Source organism: Agelaius phoeniceus, chromosome 5, assembly GCF_051311805.1.
Source record: "Agelaius phoeniceus isolate bAgePho1 chromosome 5, bAgePho1.hap1, whole genome shotgun sequence".
In the NCBI taxonomy this organism is placed as follows: Eukaryota; Metazoa; Chordata; class Aves; order Passeriformes; family Icteridae; genus Agelaius; species Agelaius phoeniceus.
In genome coordinates, this window is record NC_135269.1 from 24,931,819 (window position 1) to 24,950,644 (window position 18,826).

The 18,826-nt window shown below is 43.1% G+C and overlaps 3 protein-coding genes across 4 annotated transcripts in view; 2 read left to right on the forward strand and 1 right to left on the reverse strand.

Moving 5' to 3' along the window:
- The first annotated feature begins 74 nt into the window (after positions 1-74).
- XRCC6 (X-ray repair cross complementing 6) lies at positions 75-13,792 on the forward strand. Of its 2 annotated transcripts, none has more exons than XR_008534149.2 (12): positions 75-232; positions 330-439; positions 531-669; positions 3,563-3,817; positions 4,631-4,814; positions 6,162-6,348; positions 7,559-7,727; positions 8,862-9,023; positions 9,923-10,052; positions 10,750-10,863; positions 12,422-12,535; positions 13,304-13,443. XR_008534149.2 is itself a non-coding variant. In XM_054631795.2 (12 exons), the coding sequence occupies exons 1-12, from the start codon at positions 142-144 to the stop codon at positions 13,498-13,500; spliced, it is 1,839 nt and encodes a 612-aa protein (XP_054487770.1). In that variant the 5' UTR covers positions 75-141; the 3' UTR covers positions 13,501-13,792. The 2 variants fall into 2 exon arrangements, 1 of the variants encoding a protein (XP_054487770.1); XM_054631795.2 differs by having other exon boundaries at positions 10,750-10,850; positions 13,304-13,792.
- Positions 13,793-15,446: 1,654 nt separating this feature from the next.
- SNU13 (small nuclear ribonucleoprotein 13) lies at positions 15,447-18,612 on the reverse strand. Its single transcript, XM_054631264.2, has 3 exons — positions 18,482-18,612; positions 17,575-17,695; positions 15,447-16,994 (listed from the first exon to the last, which is right to left on the reverse strand). The coding sequence occupies exons 1-3, from the start codon at positions 18,482-18,484 to the stop codon at positions 16,732-16,734; spliced, it is 387 nt and encodes a 128-aa protein (XP_054487239.1). The 5' UTR covers positions 18,485-18,612; the 3' UTR covers positions 15,447-16,731.
- Positions 18,611-18,826, forward strand: part of MEI1 (meiotic double-stranded break formation protein 1) — a 38,391-nt gene continuing 38,175 nt past the window's right edge. The window contains exon 1 of the mRNA XM_054631438.2: positions 18,611-18,750. Within this exon, the coding sequence (XP_054487413.2) occupies positions 18,643-18,750 (108 nt within the window). The 5' untranslated portion in view covers positions 18,611-18,642. The remainder of the gene's footprint in view (positions 18,751-18,826) is intronic.

Sequence of the window (18,826 nt, forward strand, 5' to 3'; positions counted from 1 at the left end):
AGCCAGTCCTCATGGAGAGGAGGGGCAAATGCCCCGGGATGGGCGGGGCCGGCCCATTTCTGCTCTCGCCATTGGTCAGAGTTGTTGCGGGGGCGGAGCGATCGGTCGGCTGAGCGTGAGCGGGGCCGTGCGGCGTAGGCCATGGCGGGCTGGGGGTCGTTCTACCGGGGCGACGGGCTGGAGGAGGAGGAGGAGGAGCAGCAGGAAGAGGAGGAAGGGCCTGAGGCGGTCGGTAAGGGCCCCCCACCCCCTCACGGAAGGCGGCAGCCTGCTTTCCATGCTCCACGGGTGGAGGGGCCGCTGCTAAAACTGTTTCCCCCGTTCCGTAGCGGAGCAGAGGTTTTCGGGCCGGGACAGCCTCATCTTCTTGGTGGATGCCTCCAAGGCTATGTTCGAGTCCGACGGGGAGGCAGAGACTCCTTTCGACATGACCATCCAGGTAGGGATGGATAAACTGCTAAGGCAAGACTTTCACACTCCTTTCTGAAAACTATTTTCTTGTAATTTTGACCTGGGTGCGTTTTTTTCAGTGCATCCGGAATGTGTATACCAGCAAAATTATCAGCAGTGACAGGGACCTGTTAAGCGTTGTATTCTATGGTACAGAAAACAACAAAAATTCGGCAGATTTCAAGCACATTTATGTTCTCCAGGAGCTGGACAATCCAGGTAAAGTGGTATGAAGATTTTGTAAAAAGAGGGAGCAAGGAAATTGGTGTAGTAGCATTTTCAGTAACTGGTCTCTCTAAAATCTGAGAGCTATCAGATAAGTTCTTACTGAAATCTACTCTTGCTGGTGGGGATAGATTTAGATATTTATTGAAAGCTTAGAAACTTCATAAGAGCCTTGCATTTTCTCTTAGAGTTGGTTCAGATCCTTTTCTATGCCTTTTCTTATATTTTAATGTGGTGGCTTCATTTGCTGTCTGCTAAACCTTAGAGTATCTCAACAGAACTCTTAAATGTCCATCAGAAAAGTGTGTGTCCATGTTAAGGCACCATGGATTCCAGCTGATGGAGAATGTCACAGAATAGCTGAGGTTGGATGGGATTTTGGAGGTCATCTTGTCCAGTCCTCCTGCTCAGGCAGTGTCAGCTGGAGCAGGTGGTTCAATATGGTAGCCAGTTTGGGGTGTTCCATCTCTTATTTCCATAATAAGTTCTGCAGTTCTTGAATTTTGCTCTTTCATTTTCTTGAGATTACATACCATCTGCTTGATAGCAAGTGCTGGTTGCTGAATTGGAAAGGCAGCAGGAGAAGTGCAAAGAATGCATGCTAGTGGTGACAGATTGTCTGGCAGTTGAGTCTTCTGGGGGAATTTTGTCTACAACTTTTAATACAGCCTTTATCTCTGAGGATGTTTGATTTAATATTCTTTACTGGGGGGTGCGGTAACAACACAGGAGCTTCTCCTGAAAGAATTGAGCCTTCTCCTATTTTCAGAATTTATTACAATAGAGACCTGATAGGACTGCCTTAGTTTCTTCTCCCTTTTCTGGTTGACAGTGCCTTATAGGTCTTGTATTTTCATTTTCCTCCTTCTTCCCTGCTTGTCCTTTCTCCCATGTTAGAGGCAGTAGCCTCACCACGAGGATAAAAACAGCACAGGTGAAAGGTGGGTGTTGTTCTGATGCCTTCTGAGGCTACCTGGAACAGAGGCTAAGACAGAGTTAAAGGAATAAAGCAGGTATTTATTAAATGGCCTTCAAAGGATACACCTTGGGCAGTCCAAGAGCCCGGCTGTGGCTCCACCCAGGATGGATCCTGAGTCATGAGGTTTCACACTTATATAAGATTTGGTTCATTTACATATTGAGGTTAATTGTCCAATTACAGCTTTAGCTTATGAAGTTCCATCCTCCCAGATTGCTCTCCTTAATTTGCTGCTGTTTACACTTTTTGGGCCTGAAGCTACAACAGTGTCCCTGGTTCTCAGGCTGGAAAAGGATTGCTGTGCCTAACTGCCCTGTGAAGAGAACTTGCTAATACTTTATATGAAGCTCAGAGTTATATACCAATGCAGGACAGAAGCTAGAAAATATGAAAGCTAAAACTTAAGGCATCAGTTCAAAAAGAGCAGAATTGTGTATTTGCTGCCCCTGGAGAGCAGTCCTCTGGAGAAGGAAGAGATGCTATTGGTGATTATTATGGAGTACATAATTATGAAGATTTATGTTAAAGGATAGATGAGGAGATGAAAATAAAATAGTAAAGGCAGAGAAAAACATTTTCAAATGAAGTTTTGTAAGTGCTATAGAGCTTAAGTGAAGGACAAAGGAAGAAGCTCTGCAGAATGCAGGGGCTGAAAAATGAAAGCTTGTCTCCCATTGTAGAGTAACAGGAGAGAACAGAACCTGCTGTTAGACAGGTGGGAAAAGGAGTCCTAGCTGTGTTGAGGTAATCCTCAGAGCTGCAGCAAGGCTGTGGACACCTGACCTGAATGTTGCTGTGATCAGTGTGGTGATCTGTGGGCTTCCTCTCACCTCTGTGTGCATTCTCTCTGATACGAGGGGTGTGGAAGGAGGAGGAGGAGCTCTCCACCTTCCCAACATGCTGTGGAGATGCAGGATGCATTTCAGGCTCCTCTCTTTTCTGTGGTGGTGCAGCAGTCTGCTGTGCCTCTGCAGCAGATTGCTGCCTTTGCAGCTGAGCACTTGGCATTCAGTGGAGGGGGTTTGCAATACTTTGATTCCTGTCCTTTCCCACAGAAAGAGCCCACATTGGTGCCAGGGCATTTTGTGTCCTCTTGCCCTAGCAGGTGCTTTCAGTGGTAAGTGGCTAGTGATAGTGTTAGGCCATGCTGGACAGTTTTCTCAGCCAGGTGTTGGAAGGACATTGCTGTTGGAGAAGATGAAACAGGAAAGCCTTATAAATAAAAAGGAAAGCCTTATAAATGAATGCCTGGCAAAAGATTTTGAGAATATAGAAACTATAAGTGAGATTGAAATGAAAGCAAGCTTTGAGATACCTTAGTTACTGAACAACTGGAAAACAATAGTATGGCCAGACTGAAGGTAATCCCCTTTTGATGAAACAAGACCCTCTGCTTGCAGACAGCTTGCAGACCCTACTAGCTTGGCAGAAGGAGTCCAAAGAGTCATTTTTAGAGTTTAAAATGTAACACAGTATGGAAATGTAATGATTCTTATAGCCTGTGTGTAAATGCTATAGGATTTGTATATTGTGCTAGATTGGTTAGTGAGAATCAGAATATTCAACACAGAAGAAGATTTATTGTATTGTAACGGGAAACTCACTTTCTTATCCTCTCATCCTCTCTACCCCTCTCTTCTCTTGGGCCTGCTCCAAGCTGTGGCTGGCAGTCCCCAGCAGGGCCCTGCACCCGGGCCCTTTGCAATAAACCCCAAGTTCCATGACCTGGCTGCAGAGATCTCTTGTCTCTGTCTGTCCCGACCGTCCTACCCCCCTACACATTGCCACAGAGGTGCCTGGGAGCATTCCTTGGATGTCAGCTCTAGGGGACTCCTGGTGCATACTCAGAAGAACTCATGATACTTCTGGCAGAATTCCCAATGCCAATGTGGATGCTGTTGCCCCCAGGTGCAAAGCGTGTTCTGGAGCTGGACCAGTACAGGGGAGAGGAAGGCCGGGCCCTGTTCCGGGAGAGCTTTGGCCACAGCGCTGACTATTCCCTGGGTGAGGCGCTCTGGGCCTGCTCCAACCTCTTCAGTGATGTCCGTGTCAGGCTGAGCCACAAGAGGATCATGCTCTTCACCAACGAGGATGACCCCCATGCCAATGACAGTGCCAAAGCCAAGCTGGCCAGGACCAGAGCTGGTGATCTGAGGGACACAGGTCATTCTTTCCCCTTTTCATTTTAGACATAGTAAACGTGATGAATCTTTGCAGCAGATGTTAACTGCATTGCTGGTTTGTGATGGAAAAAGATGTAAAATCTTCGGAACTGGGGAATGTTTCTGAATGTTCCTAAACTAAAAATTTGGTATCTAATCTTAATTAGAATAGATGTTTTCAGATCTGGTATTCAAAAGCTAGCACTTGTTTTCTAGGACCTCTTTCTAGTTTGATAGCATAGATGGGGACATGACAGGGCCAAGAAAATAAGCTTTTCTTTGTTATTGTATCATTTTCTAGGAAAGGAATAATAACACCAAGTTAACACAAAAGGAAAATTACTTTAGGGTTCCATTTTGAATTAGCTGAAGGGCATCAGCCTGGGCTCAGAGAGTAGACAGCATTAGTTCGAGTGTGTAGCTGAGGTAACCAGTGATGTTGGAATTCAGGAGATGTCCTGGATCTAGAAGCTGTGAAGGTTACTTAATCCATTAGCCCCTATAACTAAAGGAAAAGGGATTTTCTGAACTTGTTACTCCCCTCTATGCCTGAGGTAAGATTATATTTTATAGGAACTTTCATTGCTGTCCAGATTCTTAATTAGAGAGGAAACATTTTCTATTCTGCATTGTTTTGACTGAAGTTAATATTCCCTTTCTCCAGAATATTTCACATCTGGTACAGATGACAGTTTGGAGCTTATTCTTACTTAAATTATTTGTGTAGATAGAGAAATCTGAGAGTGCTGAGATACATGCTGATGCAAGAAAAAGGCAGTTTTTATCCTGCTCTTATCTCTTCCATTGTTTCTAGGTATCATCTTGGACCTGATGCACTTGAAGAAGCCTGGAGGGTTCGATATCTCATTGTTCTACAGGGATATTATAAATGTAGCAGAGGATGAGGACCTTGGGATCCAGCCTAGAGAGTCAGAGAAACTGGAACATCTCATGAAGAAAGTACGAGCAAAGGAGACAAAGAAGAGGGCTTTAGTCAGGTTTGTACCTACTTATGATACATCATTCATTCAGCAGGGGCACCTGATGTTATTTTTAGACTGCATCTCACTTTCCTTTTCTGGAATGATTGGTCTTTAAAGGCACTTTAAAGTGCTTACATTCCTCAATCTTAATTCTTTAGTCCAAGAATCTTTAGTGGTGTTTCTTCTGTAGTTTCCAATGATATTTCTGGATGAGAAGAGCAGAGTGGACCTCTTGTTTCCTCTGTGTGATATCTCCTGTATTGATCTTGGCCAGAAATGATAATTTGTTAAAAAATTACATAATTGCCAAGTACTTACTTAAAAAGCTGCAACATAAAAAGTACTGTATAGTGAAATCTGATTGAAATTAGGCTTTTCTTGCCAACACTAACTTTAAAAAATGCATCTGAATGTGAATGCTAGGTATTTTTTCCTGTTATTAAATAGTTATACGTTGCCAGACTGTCTAGGTACTTGGCATGGATTCACACAGCCTTGATATTTCTAATCTCCTAAAAGATTAGAGATACTTAAGAGAGATTACAGGGATCTTGACAAAGCAGATAGAAAGTATTTTTGGAACCACATGCTCTATAACAGTTGTTTTTTTTGGGAGTGAGTTCATAGCAGGATGCTGTGGAAGCACAGTAAAGGGAATGAACTTCAAGGCCTAATGTTTTTTTCTAATAAATATTTATAAAGTATCCCAACCTGAGCTGTTGTCACTGGCATTCTTGCTCCTGCTTGCAGCCTTATTTTCTTTCCTGGGAATGTTCCTTAAGTTTTCTAATAGCTGGGAAGGAAGAATCCCAAATCAGTGATACCTTTTACAAGAGAGGAAGTTGCATTTGTAGTAACTCACTGTTCTGCTCTCATAACTTGAAGATTACCTCTATTTTTAAATTTTTGCATCTAATTTTTTCCCTAACATCTGATTTATATTCTTTCCTAAATCTTGGTATTGTTTGTCTTAGTGGGTTTTTGGGGGAGAATGTTGCCTTCTGTGCAAACAGCTGTGAGAATTCATGGACATTACAACAGGCATAATTGGGATACCCAAATGGGGACTTGTCCTGTGCTCTGTTTGAGCATAGCTGCCCTTCAGTGAAAAAAAAGGTCAAAGAAATATAGTAAATTGCTTGTGTTTAGATGACTTTTATGATGAGAAATGATGATATTGCAAAAATATTTTTATTCAAGTGAGATTATGACTCAACTGATAGTATGTTTCCAAAGATATATGTGATTTTGGGGGAGGAGAACAGGAGAGGGTCAAAGGAAATAACTTACATGAGGGGGTGATTTTCTTCTGCAGTAGTGATTTTTCAGGAATCTCAAGTCTGTATCTGCTTTTTTACACAGGCTAAATTTGCATCTGGGCAAAGATGTGGCCCTTTCTGTTGGTGTTTACAACCTTATTCAAAAAGCTTATAAACCACATCCAGTGAAGCTTTATCGGGAAACTAATGAACCTGTTAAAACCAAAACAAGGATGTTTAGTGGAAAAACAGGCAGCTTGCTCCTGCCCAGTGACACTAAAAGGGCTCAGGTAACTTTTTGATTATGTACCTGCTTTTTCTTGTCTCTGATGTGTGAGGGAGATGCCAATTCCCTTGCTGCTTTTGTTTGTATTGTACTTTCAAGATGAGATACAGAAATATTTGCATGTGTATGCACCTGGGGACAGGCTGGTGTGTTGAGAGCTCTGCAGGGTGAGAATGGGTTGTCTCCCTGGCCTGGCTGTCATGGGAAGGCATAGCTGCTGGTGGGAGTGCTGTCAGGAATACAGTTCATTTCTTTCTGTAAGAAAGAACGAGGTTGTCAGAGCCTGACCTTGTGTGACCCTGGGCCATTGCCACTGCTGTCAACTTTTGGTTTGATAGGAACAGATATGGTCCATTTTGTTAAACATACAAGTGTGAATCACAGGGGAGTTGGAGCTGTTTTCCAAACAAAAGGCATGTTTCCTTTGGAGTTTTTTTGTATAAATTTTTCTTTGTTTTGCCTTCCCACTTGATAGTTTGGCTGATGTAAATTGAGTGTCACGTTGTAACAAGCACAGCTTTATTTCAAAACAGGTTATGTAGTTGCTAGGTATACTGTCACAAGTGTGCTTTGTGTCTTCGATGTTGGTAGTTCTTAAAATTGTTGTCTTAAAATGAAGTATTTAGTCTATTTATAGTGGATATTAGTTTCTTGAAATAAAGTACAGGAGATAAACAGAAAGCTGAGCAATAAGCCCTGATGTCTGCTTCAGCAGCTGGACTATAATATGGTTTTGATTTTGTGAGGCATGAGTGGTGCTACAGAAACATTGTTTCTCAGTCACTGTTTCTGTCAGGAGCAGGTAGCTGACTGAAGCAAGTTTACAATTGGACAGGACCTCTGAAAAAGTCTGGTACAACCCAGCCCAGAGCAAAACCAGATGAGGTTGCTCAGGGCTTTTTTGGGACACCTCTGAAGAACTCCAGAGATGAGATGTGACAGCCTCTCTGTATCTGGGCTTAGCCATTTTCTTACAAAAGTGCATTTTGCTTATGGTCAGGTAGAATTTCCCTTGGGATAATGGTCACAGATTGTCACTTGCCACTTCAGTGTGCACTTCTCATGAGAGTTTATACTGTCTTGTCTATAACCTTCTTTTAAATAGTGGAACACAGCAATTGCATCCTCTTCCTGCACTTCCTGCCCTGTCCTGCCTCCTGGTCCTCATTTTTGTTTATGCTGGCAGCCCTGTCATCTGCTCTTCCCTGGTTTAGACATACGGAAACCGACAGATTGTGCTGGAGAAAGAGGAGACGGAAGAATTAAAACAGTTTGATTCTCCAGGTTTGGTTCTGATTGGCTTCAAACCACTTTCAATGCTAAAACAGCACCACCATGTCAGGCCCTCCCAGTTCATCTATCCTGAGGAGTCCCTGGTGAGAGGTAAGCAAAGATGGCAAGAGAAGATTTATCACTTTGCATTAGTGTAACCTGCTGATCCATCGTGTGTGGGTGGGGATCATTGAGTGTAAAATTTTAATTACATGTAATTTAAAAACTTGCTAATGCTAAGAAGAACTAACTGTTATTGCCCCTCTCAGCTACAGATATGTCTTGTTTTCTTCTATAGCAGAGCAGCCAATTGTGCATCATGTTTATCCATCATGACAAGCAGCCAATTAAACCATGCAGATGTAGTCTCAAAGTACTTGTTTTAGCCATTCATGAAAGTGAAGGATCCTAGTACCTGACAAGAAGGTAAAGTTGGTTTAAAAAGCCCAAACAAAACCAACCAACAACAAAAAAAAGAAAAACCTAAACCCCAAATCAGGGGAGATAATTGCTGTTTTTAAGTCCCTATCGGCTAGGAGTGGAAACATGATACTCAGGAAGTATAGTTGAATTAACAGCACTTTATAGGCTTGTAAAGAGAGAAGGGAAGGACATTTAGAACTGCTTAGTTTTGCCTTTTTATATGTATACATACATCTGTTTATCTAGAAATATATCCCAATCTGCAGTAGAAAGAAAAAACCTTTAGCTCCTTGGTCTAGCAGTGGATAAAGAGGGCTGAGTTATGACCAAAGGCTTTTCCAGTGTCTGACTAAAGAAGAACCCTTATGCTTGCTTCTCTAACTGCAGTCTCCTGGCTCAATCATGTTATTTATATGTCAGTCTTTCCCTGACCACCATGTCTGGTGAAATATACCTGAGGCAAACATGTGCCTCAGGAATAGTACTGAAGTCTGAATTCTTAGTGTGTTACTTCCACAAAAGGTCTGTGATCTGCTTTTATTGTGATAAATAGCAAACAAAAATAGACTTGGTAGATAAAATTTCACAGTATTCAATCTCTCAGATGGTAGTGATTTCACTTCTTCCACCAGAACTCTCACTGCTGGTCAGGAGAGACTCACTAACATTGTCCATTTTGAGTCTTCTCCCTTCTAAAATTTGCTTTTTTACTGCCACAATAATGCAGGCATTTCAAAGAAGTTACAGGATTATATCTAGGGTTATATTCCAGAGCAAAGGAGCAAAGCTGTCAGTGTGACCAGTCCCCTCTTTGATTTGCAGGGAGTACAACTCTGTTTAATGCCCTACTGATGAAGTGCTTGGAGAGGGAGGTGATGATGCTGTGCAGGTACACCCCTCGGCGGAATGTCCCTCCTCGCTTTGTGGCCCTGGTTCCCCAGGAGGAAGAGCTGGATGAGCAGAAAGTGCAGATAGCCCCTCCAGGTATGGGAAGAGATGATGCCTTTCCCTGCATGATTGGATGTAGTCAGTGTAATGGCATCCTCTACTGAGGGAAAATACTCTTGGTGCTACCCTCCCTTAAAACTGGGGAAAATGCTTTCCAACATTCCTTTTCTTCAGTTTTGTCAGTGTAAGCATCTGATGTTTAATCTATTTTTAAAGCCCCAATTGCATCAGTGCTTGCTCAGGTATGACCTGGCTAGAGTGTTTTCCCTGCCTTCTACCTATTTTTTGCAGATTCAAATAACTGCTGTAGAAATGAAAAGCCTTTTTTTCCTGTTTGAAGACTAGTCAGAATGTCTTTTCTTGAATTATGTTGTATCCTTGAATAGATTGTAAAGTATTAAATAAATAATCTCACATATAGTGAGCCTCATACCACGTCAGACGAATGGGGAATGATTAGGGAGCAGATTTCTGCTGTTTTGCATTTTCTCACCTCTTTAAGTGCAAAAACATCTTCTGGGAGAATGTAAAGTAGGGAAGTAACACTGCTTGTGTACAAAGTAAATTATTTCAGAATAATGTGGGCAATATCTTGATTTTCAAACAAATCTTTCTCAAGCTCAGACCCAGTGGGAGAGGTGGACTGGTTGATCTCCTGCACATAAAGCAAGTCTCTGGTATCCAGTTGGTAGCTATGAATTTAGTCTGAATGTCTTTCACAAAGCCATTAGTGATGTTGGTTACAAACATTGAGATTGGGATTGAGTGTCCTGCTGTAGGCACTTGGAAGTATTATGGACTGCTGTTGTTAACAACAAAACAGGTAGGTAGTTTGGAGTCATCAGACCTAGATAATAACCCTCTTGGTTTTTCTGTAAATTATTTTGACACCATTCTCTGTGTAACTGTTGTCTTCCTCCCTCTCTTCTGTGTAGGTTTCCACATGATTTTTCTACCCTATGCAGATGACAAACGTAATGTTGATGTTACAGACAATGTGCCAGCCAGCCAAGAGCAGGTAGACAAAATGAAGGAAATCATTCAGAAGCTACGATTCAAATACAGGTACCTGGAGATAAATAGGGTGCAGGGGGTGGCATGGGGAAGAAAGCACAACCATTGCTTGCTCTGCTGCACATGTTGTTCAGCTGTGGTGTTCCTGAGATCAGATTTTGATGTATTTTGATAGAGATTGCTTCTCTTTGCAGTAGCTTTGTCCAAACTTTATTCTTAATCATTCTGGATACCCAGGCACCACAATGCTTTATGTAGCACGTTCTGGAGTTCTTTGTAGAATTGCTCTTGTTCTCTGGGCTGTTGTCATTTGTTGCAGAGGTATCACATTTTATTGTGGCTCTGTCACTCTACAGCAGATCAGACCCAGATCATTTAAATTAGAGCACTTTAGAAAGAAAAATTAGGTCTTTTTTTCATTACAGCTGGGATAAATGCTATCAAGTACTTTCATGGGAGATTTTTTCTCTAGATATGCGGAAGCCACCATAACTGTACATAAAGTATAATACCACTATCTCCTTTTGCTTCATACAACTTTCTAACTCTCACACAGCATTCTTATGGGTTTATACATGACAGAATAGTGATTCAGCAGGTAAATTGCAAAGAGGAAAAGCAGTTCTGATGTGATGGATTGTTGTGTGGGAAAGAGGGAAGTTTTATTCTCACATAAGTTGGTGGTAGATCTTGTGTTTTGTCTGTCTTCTTGGCAGCATGCATTGACATTTTGGGGGATTCTTGACAGGGCTGACAGCTTTGAGAACCCAGTTTTGCAGCAGCACTTCAGGAATTTGGAGGCTTTGGCGCTGGATATGATGGAACCAGAACAAGCTGAGGATCTTACAAGTGAGAGCTCTTGGTGGGTGTGAAGGGAGGCAGGGTAGAGGACTCGTGACTTTGTTATGAGTCAAATATGTGCTACTACAAACCTAAATGTATTTTAAGAAATATTTCAGTTGTGTTCAGTTTCACTATGTAGGATTCTGGATGGGCTCATTCTGAAATACTGAAACCTTATTTTCTATTGCTGTCACTTATAAGGTAAAGAAAAAATTGCTCACTTTACCATACAAAATTAAAATTGAATCACCTTTTTCCTGTGGTGAAAAATATTTTCTCTGAAATTCCTCTGTTCAAGATTCTCATTAATATTTCAGTGTGATAAATGGAGTGAATGAAGATAATTATTCTGCTGGGGGCAGTGCTGCCACCTAGTGAGGGGGAGAGTTAAACTGTGAGTGTCCTGTATAACCACAGAGTGGGTCAGGAGGGCAGGGACCTCAGTGGGTCATCTGGTCCAGCCCCCCTGCCCAAGCAGGGTTATCTTACAGCACATTGCACAGGGTGCATTCCAGGTAGTTCTTAAATTATTTCTCCAGTGAGGGATATTCTACAACCTCTGTGGGTGACCTGTTTCAGTGCTCAGTCACCTTCCCAGGAAAGTTTTTCCCCCTGTTCAGATGGCTCTTCCTGTGCTTCAGTTTCTGCCCATTGCCTCTTGTCCTGTTGCTTGGCACCACCAGGAGCCTGACACTATACTCTTGACACCTTCCCTTCAGATACTTAGATGAGGTTCCCCTCTCAGTCATCTCTTCTGGAGGCTGAACAGTTCCTTCAGACCTTCCTCATAAGGAAACTGTTCCAGTCCTTTAATCATCTTTGTTGTCCTCTGCTGGACCCATTCCAGGAGCTCCATATCTCTCCTGTACCGGGGAGCCCAGAAATGGACGCAGCATTCTAGATGTCCAAACTTGTGATATTACCAAGAGCTGTAAATTTCTCATTTGGGAGTATCATAACACAAGTATTTGCATTTTTGCATGCTTGCAGGACACTTGTGGACTAGTTATTACAGAAGCACAGTTGTGTCTGGTGATGTTACTGAAAAACAGTCAGACTTGTTAGCACCAATGCAGCTTTAAGAAGCAGGTGTTCTTTATTACAGTCCTGGATGCATGAAGGATATCTCCACCAAAATCGTGCATCTCTAGTACAGAAAAAGCTGTTTATGTAGGTTTTCTCAGAAGAAACAAACATGTGGTAATCATTTCCCCAAACTCATTAACATGTGTTAATTCTCCTTTGTACACATGTTCTTCAGTCCCAGGGATCTCTCTCATGGTCATAGACCCTAAAGTTACAGCTGGGTGCTTGATGAACTCGTGTTACATCCCAATACAGAGTGCAGTTGGCATACCTAAACTGGTTCATATTTTGTGAGTCCCTTCTTGGTGAATGTTTAACATGATCCTACAAAATAAAGTATTGTGTGGTTCCATACACTAATGGTTTTGTAGAATGAGTGTTGTATTTTTCCCACCAGGTGAGCTGATAGTTCATCTGGCAACAGGGATGGCCTTGCAGACTTTCTTGTGATCACACTGTTTCTGAGAGGGCAAATCTTTATCTTTTGCCAGTGCCAAAGTCTGAACAGATGAGCCACAGGCTGGGCAACCTGGTGGATGAGTTTAAGCAGCTGGTTTATCCCCCTGACTACAATCCTGATGCGAAGGCTGTGAAGCGAAAACAAGGTAAGTAATGGTGGTGCAGACACAAAATACAATGTCTGTATTCTGTTAAGAAGCTCCTGTGTTTTCAGTTTGTCTCGTAGTTTAAAGTAGCTGCTTGTGCAACAACTCTGCTAATCTCCATAATGAAGTGTTATATCCAGTATTGCTTCTTAGAGAGTAGAGAATATTGTGGTATCCAGTTGGACAGTTGCTGGAGTGACAAAATGCAGGGTCAAGTATAAGAAGTAACGTAGGTAAATGACTGCAGAATATGTATATATAATTTTAGCAACTTTCTGTTTTACAACAGAATAGTAAAATCACTTATGCTTTCAGTTTGTGTTGGTGAGACTTTTATGCATGGGCTATTTAGCAAGTCCAGGATGGGCATCTTAATGGCTATATGTGTAAGCAATGCTTAAGTCCATGTGTAATTTGGGAGTCTATGAAAGACTGCATAAAACAAGTGTCAGCTGAGCTCGCTGTGGAATCATTGCATTCTGCTGTCTCAACGAGAATCCCTTAAAAGTTTCATTTTGGAGGGTGATGCTTTCATCAGAACACACAGTTTCATACTTCAGTTAAGATAACTCCTATCAACGAAATACTGCATGACTTACATAGTGACTAAGTTACCTGTTTCTTAAAAGAGAACATGAAAACTAGGTCTGTGAGCGTGTGGCTGTTAAAGTACTAATGTGCTAATGGCCATTAACTATGGTATGTGTAAGAAGCATGGATGTCTTTCTAATTTTTAAAATCTTTGTGATCTAAAATGTATCTTTCTAGCTTCTGATGGTCAAACTGAGAAGAGGCCCAAGGTAGAAGTCTCAGAAGATGAGCTGCGGAGTTATGTGCAGAAGGGCACTCTAGGCAAGCTCACTGTACCTATCCTGAAGGATGCATGCAGGTTTTTGGGGTTGAGATGTGGAAGCAAGAAGCAGGAGCTTGTGGATTCTTTAACTGATTACTTTAATGAGCACTAAGCTGGAGAGGGAGGCCCTGGTTTACTTCTGTCTGCTTAGAATCTTGATTGTCTTATGTAGGCGCTGTGTCTATTTAATCTTGCTATGAAAGAGATGGCAACTAAATGTTGCTTTGTCTAGCAGTGGAGAAACTTTTTACTTAGTTGTGAAACATCTCTGCAAAGTTGGATTCTGTTGACAGTAGGTAAAGGCAGAACTAAATTCCCTGTGAACTCAGGTCACCCACTGCACATGGACAGAGTTGTGCCTTGCTGGTTTCTTAATAAAAGTTTGGATCTTTTCCTTTGCAACACCGACTATGTCGTCTCAGCATCATAAAGACAGCAGAACTCACTTCATTGTAAAAAAACCCAGTGATCTGTGTTAATGGCACCACATGAATCCAAGCAGTAGATTGAGTCTGTGTCCTAACAGAGGGTATAAATATGTATTACTCTCCAAAACAGCCAGTATCAGTACTAGTAATCCAATTGGGTTCTTTTCTGCCATCACCATTACAAGTATTACCAGCAGATCTTAAAAGAAAAAAATCATTACTGGGAAGCAGTATCCAATCCCTTGGGCAAAAAGCTGGCACTTAAATCTGCACACACAGGTCTTCCATTTTTAAACGGTAATAGCAGAAGCTGGTTTAAAAATGGAAAACAAATTGTGTTCCCTGGAAGGCTGCAAGCATTTATCCCAATTAAATTACTGAGATGGCAAAGAGCTTTTCTACCTCTCTAAATGAATGAGTCAGACTATTGTTCAGGCTTCTGTACTCAAACATGTGCTTTTAAAATAGAAGAATAGCAAGTTATGGAGAGAGCCCTTGTTACATACAGTATTTTTACTTTTTTAGTCCTACTTAAGGCTGTAGCTGGGTGTTAGATTTCCATCCCTGGCATGCCCCACCTGTCTTGTAGTGCAAGGTACCTAAAACCAATAAACAGTTGTTGCTTTTGCTTTAGGAAATTACTAATTGTTTAGTGAAACTCTTAACATTTTACAGTACATAAACATTGGATACCTGAGGTGTCCATTTTGGTCTGCATAGTGTTTTTAGTGTCCAGAGATTCCTGTGTGTGGCCCACAAACTGTCTTGTCACCATCTGTAGTGTGGCACACGTGGAGCCAGCTGTGACCACCCTTCTAGCACTGTGACTGTCCTAGCTGTGCCAGCATGCTGCTCACTTCTACCTTGACAATTACCCCAGAGAGCAGCTAGCTTGCACTGAGCTCTGCAGTACTGAAACTACGTTACCTGTTACACTTCCCATCAGCCTGGATTAGTTATTTTTAATAAAATTTGCCTAAGCACTCAATTTATTTTGCCCTTGGGCAATGAAGTTACTGTAAACGCTTGTCTTAGCAAGGCTTGAAGAGTGGAATAGTGAGACTATCCTGTCTCTAAGTCTGTGAATTGAATTCTGCAAATACCCTTGTTAACATCTCTCTTGCCTTGCTAACCCTCAGGCACACTATGTGCCAGGCTTTGGATGATTGTGGCATGTTTGTTCTAGGTTATTAGATCTGCCTCCTGGCTTTTTTTTTTTGTTCTTTTTAATAGCAGGCTATCACATTAAGCAGAAGTTTAAAAGGGATGGTGATGGAGTGCTTTAGAGCAGAAAAAGACAGTTTTGCTTGCTCAAGTATCTTTTATTTCTGCTCCTTGTGTGCTTTCTCTTACATCATCTGTCTTGGTACAACAGGGCAAATCCTTGGCAAAGCTGTAGTTCTTAACACAACTAGCTCAACAGTCAGCATCAGTAGAAGGGAACAGGAGCCCTTCTAAACCTCATACAAATAAAAGGATTCTGAAGTATTTGGATCAAGTTTATCTCAGCAAGGATTACTGGTATCAGCCATTTACAAAAATATACAAACATGATGTCTTCAGTCTTTCATAAGCTCACTTCATCTGCTTGGGATGTACTTATGAAAGGTATGAAGTTAGTGCCTCTGTGGAAACATTACAGAAAATTTTATTTTCCATTCTGCTATTGCACCTAATGGAGTTTCCACACTATTTTGCTTTGGCATCCTGCAATAGAAAACAGGTTTGATATTCCAACACAGGGGTTTAAACTTCTGATCAGAGCAGAAGTGCATTTATTATACAATATGTATTTAACTAAAACTAGGTCCATAAAACCACCACTGATCCAGACTGCTGTTGGTGCTCCATGCTGCTTTTCCAGGACATGAGATGATATAACATTCTCTTCTTGAGACATGTATTAATTTATCTGAAAAATTACTTGTTCTCTGTTTCCTTGGCCATGACTTAAAAGGGTTCATCTTCAATCAGGTGACTAGAGTGCAGTAGCTAAAAAGCATGGCACTTTTTATAATTAACAGCCAGGTGTAGGGTGCTCATCAGCCACAACAGGCTGCTCTCTGCCATGTGTTTTGAGCCCAACCTCAGTGGTAACAGTCCATGAAAAGGAAACTGAAAGAGAACAAATTACTGCACTGCAATAGCCTTTAGGCAACCTGTGAGCAGTTCAGCTTTACAAGCAGAAACATTCCAGTTAGTTGCAAATACTTCACCAAGGGAATGACAATTATATTTAGCTTTGCAGCATTTTTATTTTTTCTTAAAAAGTCAGTATTTAAAAATAATCAAATTAAGAGAGTTCCCCTTGTGTATTGCCATAAGATTTCTGCTTGCGGTGCATCTCTTACAGACATCTCTTGTCTGGTTTTGAGAACAAGGGCTGTGCTGATCTTGGCTCTACCTGCTGCTACACAGTAGCTGCTGCCTGCCTTATACGTGCCTGTGCTGCTCCATCACTTACTGACTCCAGCAGCCTGAACACAGGGAACCTTTTCCTCAGTAGCCTAAACCGTTCAGAAATGCAGTTACTCACAGCTGCTGGAAGCTCAAGCTTGGCAGAAATACTGCACCACAGAGAAAGCTGACGGGTGGGTTAAAAAAGCCCTGAGCAGGCAGACAGGAAGACGAGGGGAGGACTTATTTTTTCTGTCATTCTTTCAAACATAAAACAGCAAACACAGTTGTATAGTCACTTTTCAAGAAGTAATACAATGAGAATGAAAATGTTGGAGTGGAATAATAGAAAAGTGGGGGGATAGGAGGCGGAAACACTAAGAATTAAGCCATAATTAAACAAAAATGTGGCATTTTAAAATGAAACTTTGATATCAAAACTATCGTCTCAAATGAAGCTAAACATAAATTTCCCCTAATTTGCACTTTCTATTTCACACACACACTCTCATGGGCACTTAGACCAAGAGTCTTTCTATAGCTTGCTGTACAGACTGGATCTGAGGCTTTAGCTGTGAGCCCTCCTTGATGGTGATGGAGCAGGCGATGACAGGCCGGGAAACGCCGCACGCCCGGCCCAGGGCTTGCTTGGAGCGCACAAACACGTACGGTACGTTCTTGTCCTCGCACAGAAGAGGGAGGTGCAGGATGATCTCCAAGGGCTCTGCATCTGCTGCCATCACAATGAACTCTGCTATCCCTCTGTTCAGTGTTTTGGTGGCTGTAAAAGAAGCTGGAGTCAGTCTAGGTCTTTCTGGAAAGCACATCTAATGTTAAACAACTTCAGGAAGTGCTGGAAGTGGCATCAGTGGGAAGAGATGTAGTGCATGAGACATGGGCTCTAAGACATTGCTGAGTTTCTATCCTTAGGAATTCTGGGGTTTTTTACAAGTTTGACTAGGTGAAGCCCCAAGCAACTGTGAAGAGAGGTTGTAAGCAGGTTGCACTAAAGGTACCTTCAAACCCAAATCTTTTATGGTTCTGAACTGGTTAGGCATCTGGTAACCCCAGTGCCACACCACTGAAACATGCACGATTACACACCATGCACCAGGAACACAGTTTGGGAATCTACCAGAACTACATATAAATGTCAAAAAGATTACAGTTTAGTTCTGTCCCTGAATCTTGTTAAAGCAGACTTGAAGGAGGAGAAAGGAGACACACACCTGCAATACCCAGATCTATATAAAATGAGTGATTCACTCATCAAGCTACAGAGAAAAGACAATCTCTACCCATGGCATCTCACAAAATCGTTGTTGTGATTTGTAGCACATTTTTTAACATGCAGGTTTTACCTTCATTGGCTCCCTTGCGTAGCTGCTTATAGTTGCAGGATTGCTGCACGAGATCCAGCAGTGTTTTGGTGAGCTGTGCATCAGCCAGGGGGTAAGCTTTGGGATTCACTTCTGCCTCACTCTAAAGGAAAAAGTAAAGAATATCACAATAGGAGCAAAAGAGGCTTTGGTTCGACCAACACTGCGCAGGCATGTTGGTCCATGTCCACCATATACTGATTTCTGAAGTCGTGTCTAATCTGCTCTGCTCATACAGAAGAAACGCCACTGTATTTTACTCCTAAAAGAGTAAGGATTCTTCTTGTATCAAAGTAAAGGGGAAACGTAAGAAAGATATGCTTTACATCAAAGAGTGTATCTACTTACAATAAACATCCTACAAAGCAGTGCACTTATGGGGCAGTCTTCAGACTACGCAAAATGAAACACTTCAGTGCACCTTAACAGTGCAAATTAAAGGACTAACAAAAATTTTGAAGAAATCACCAGAAGAGCACTCATCAGGGTTATTTCTGCAAACCACAAGTAGTCTAAATGTTAACATGGGCAGCGGGGTGGCACAGCAGCGAGGTCACAAGCGGTGTTAGCGACTGGCGCTGGCAGAACCGCGGCCTCTGCGGCTCCCAGCACGGCGCGGGGGTGACCCCAGACACAGAGAATCGCCCGTTACCGGGTGTCCCCAGGATCCCTCCGGGCCTCCTGCCCCGCAAGCGGCCGCACCCCCGCCCGCACGGCCTCCACGTGCTGCCCGCCGCGCAGCCGGAGAGCGGCCTCCCTCTACCCCAGGCTGGTGGGAGTGGGCAGAAGGAAGAGGAGTAGGGAGAGGAGAAGGAAGAATAGGAGGAGGAGAAGAAGAAGAAGAAGGAGAAGGAGGACGAAGAGGAGCTGGGGGCCCGACGCCACTCACCATGGCCGCGGCGCGGTCTCTCCTGTGGGCCCGAGCGCGCTGTGAGGGAAGAGGCGGGAGCGCTGCCGCGGCCGCCGGAAGGGAGGCGGTGCCGGGGCGGCCCCGGGGCGGAGTCGCCGTTCCCAGCGGGGCGGAGCCGCGCGGCAGCCCCGGCAGCGCCGATGGCGGCGGGGCCGTGCGGCGATCACGGGCCGCACTGGGCGCTGCCGCTGCGCCCGCCGCTCTGCCTCGCCTGCGCCGTGGAGACCCTGGGCGACGGCAGCGCCTCGGTGGGCAGCGCCTGCCCCGCCGCCCCTTCCCCTGTGCGGCTGGGCCGCGGAGCCCCCTCAGCGGCGGGGCTGCCGC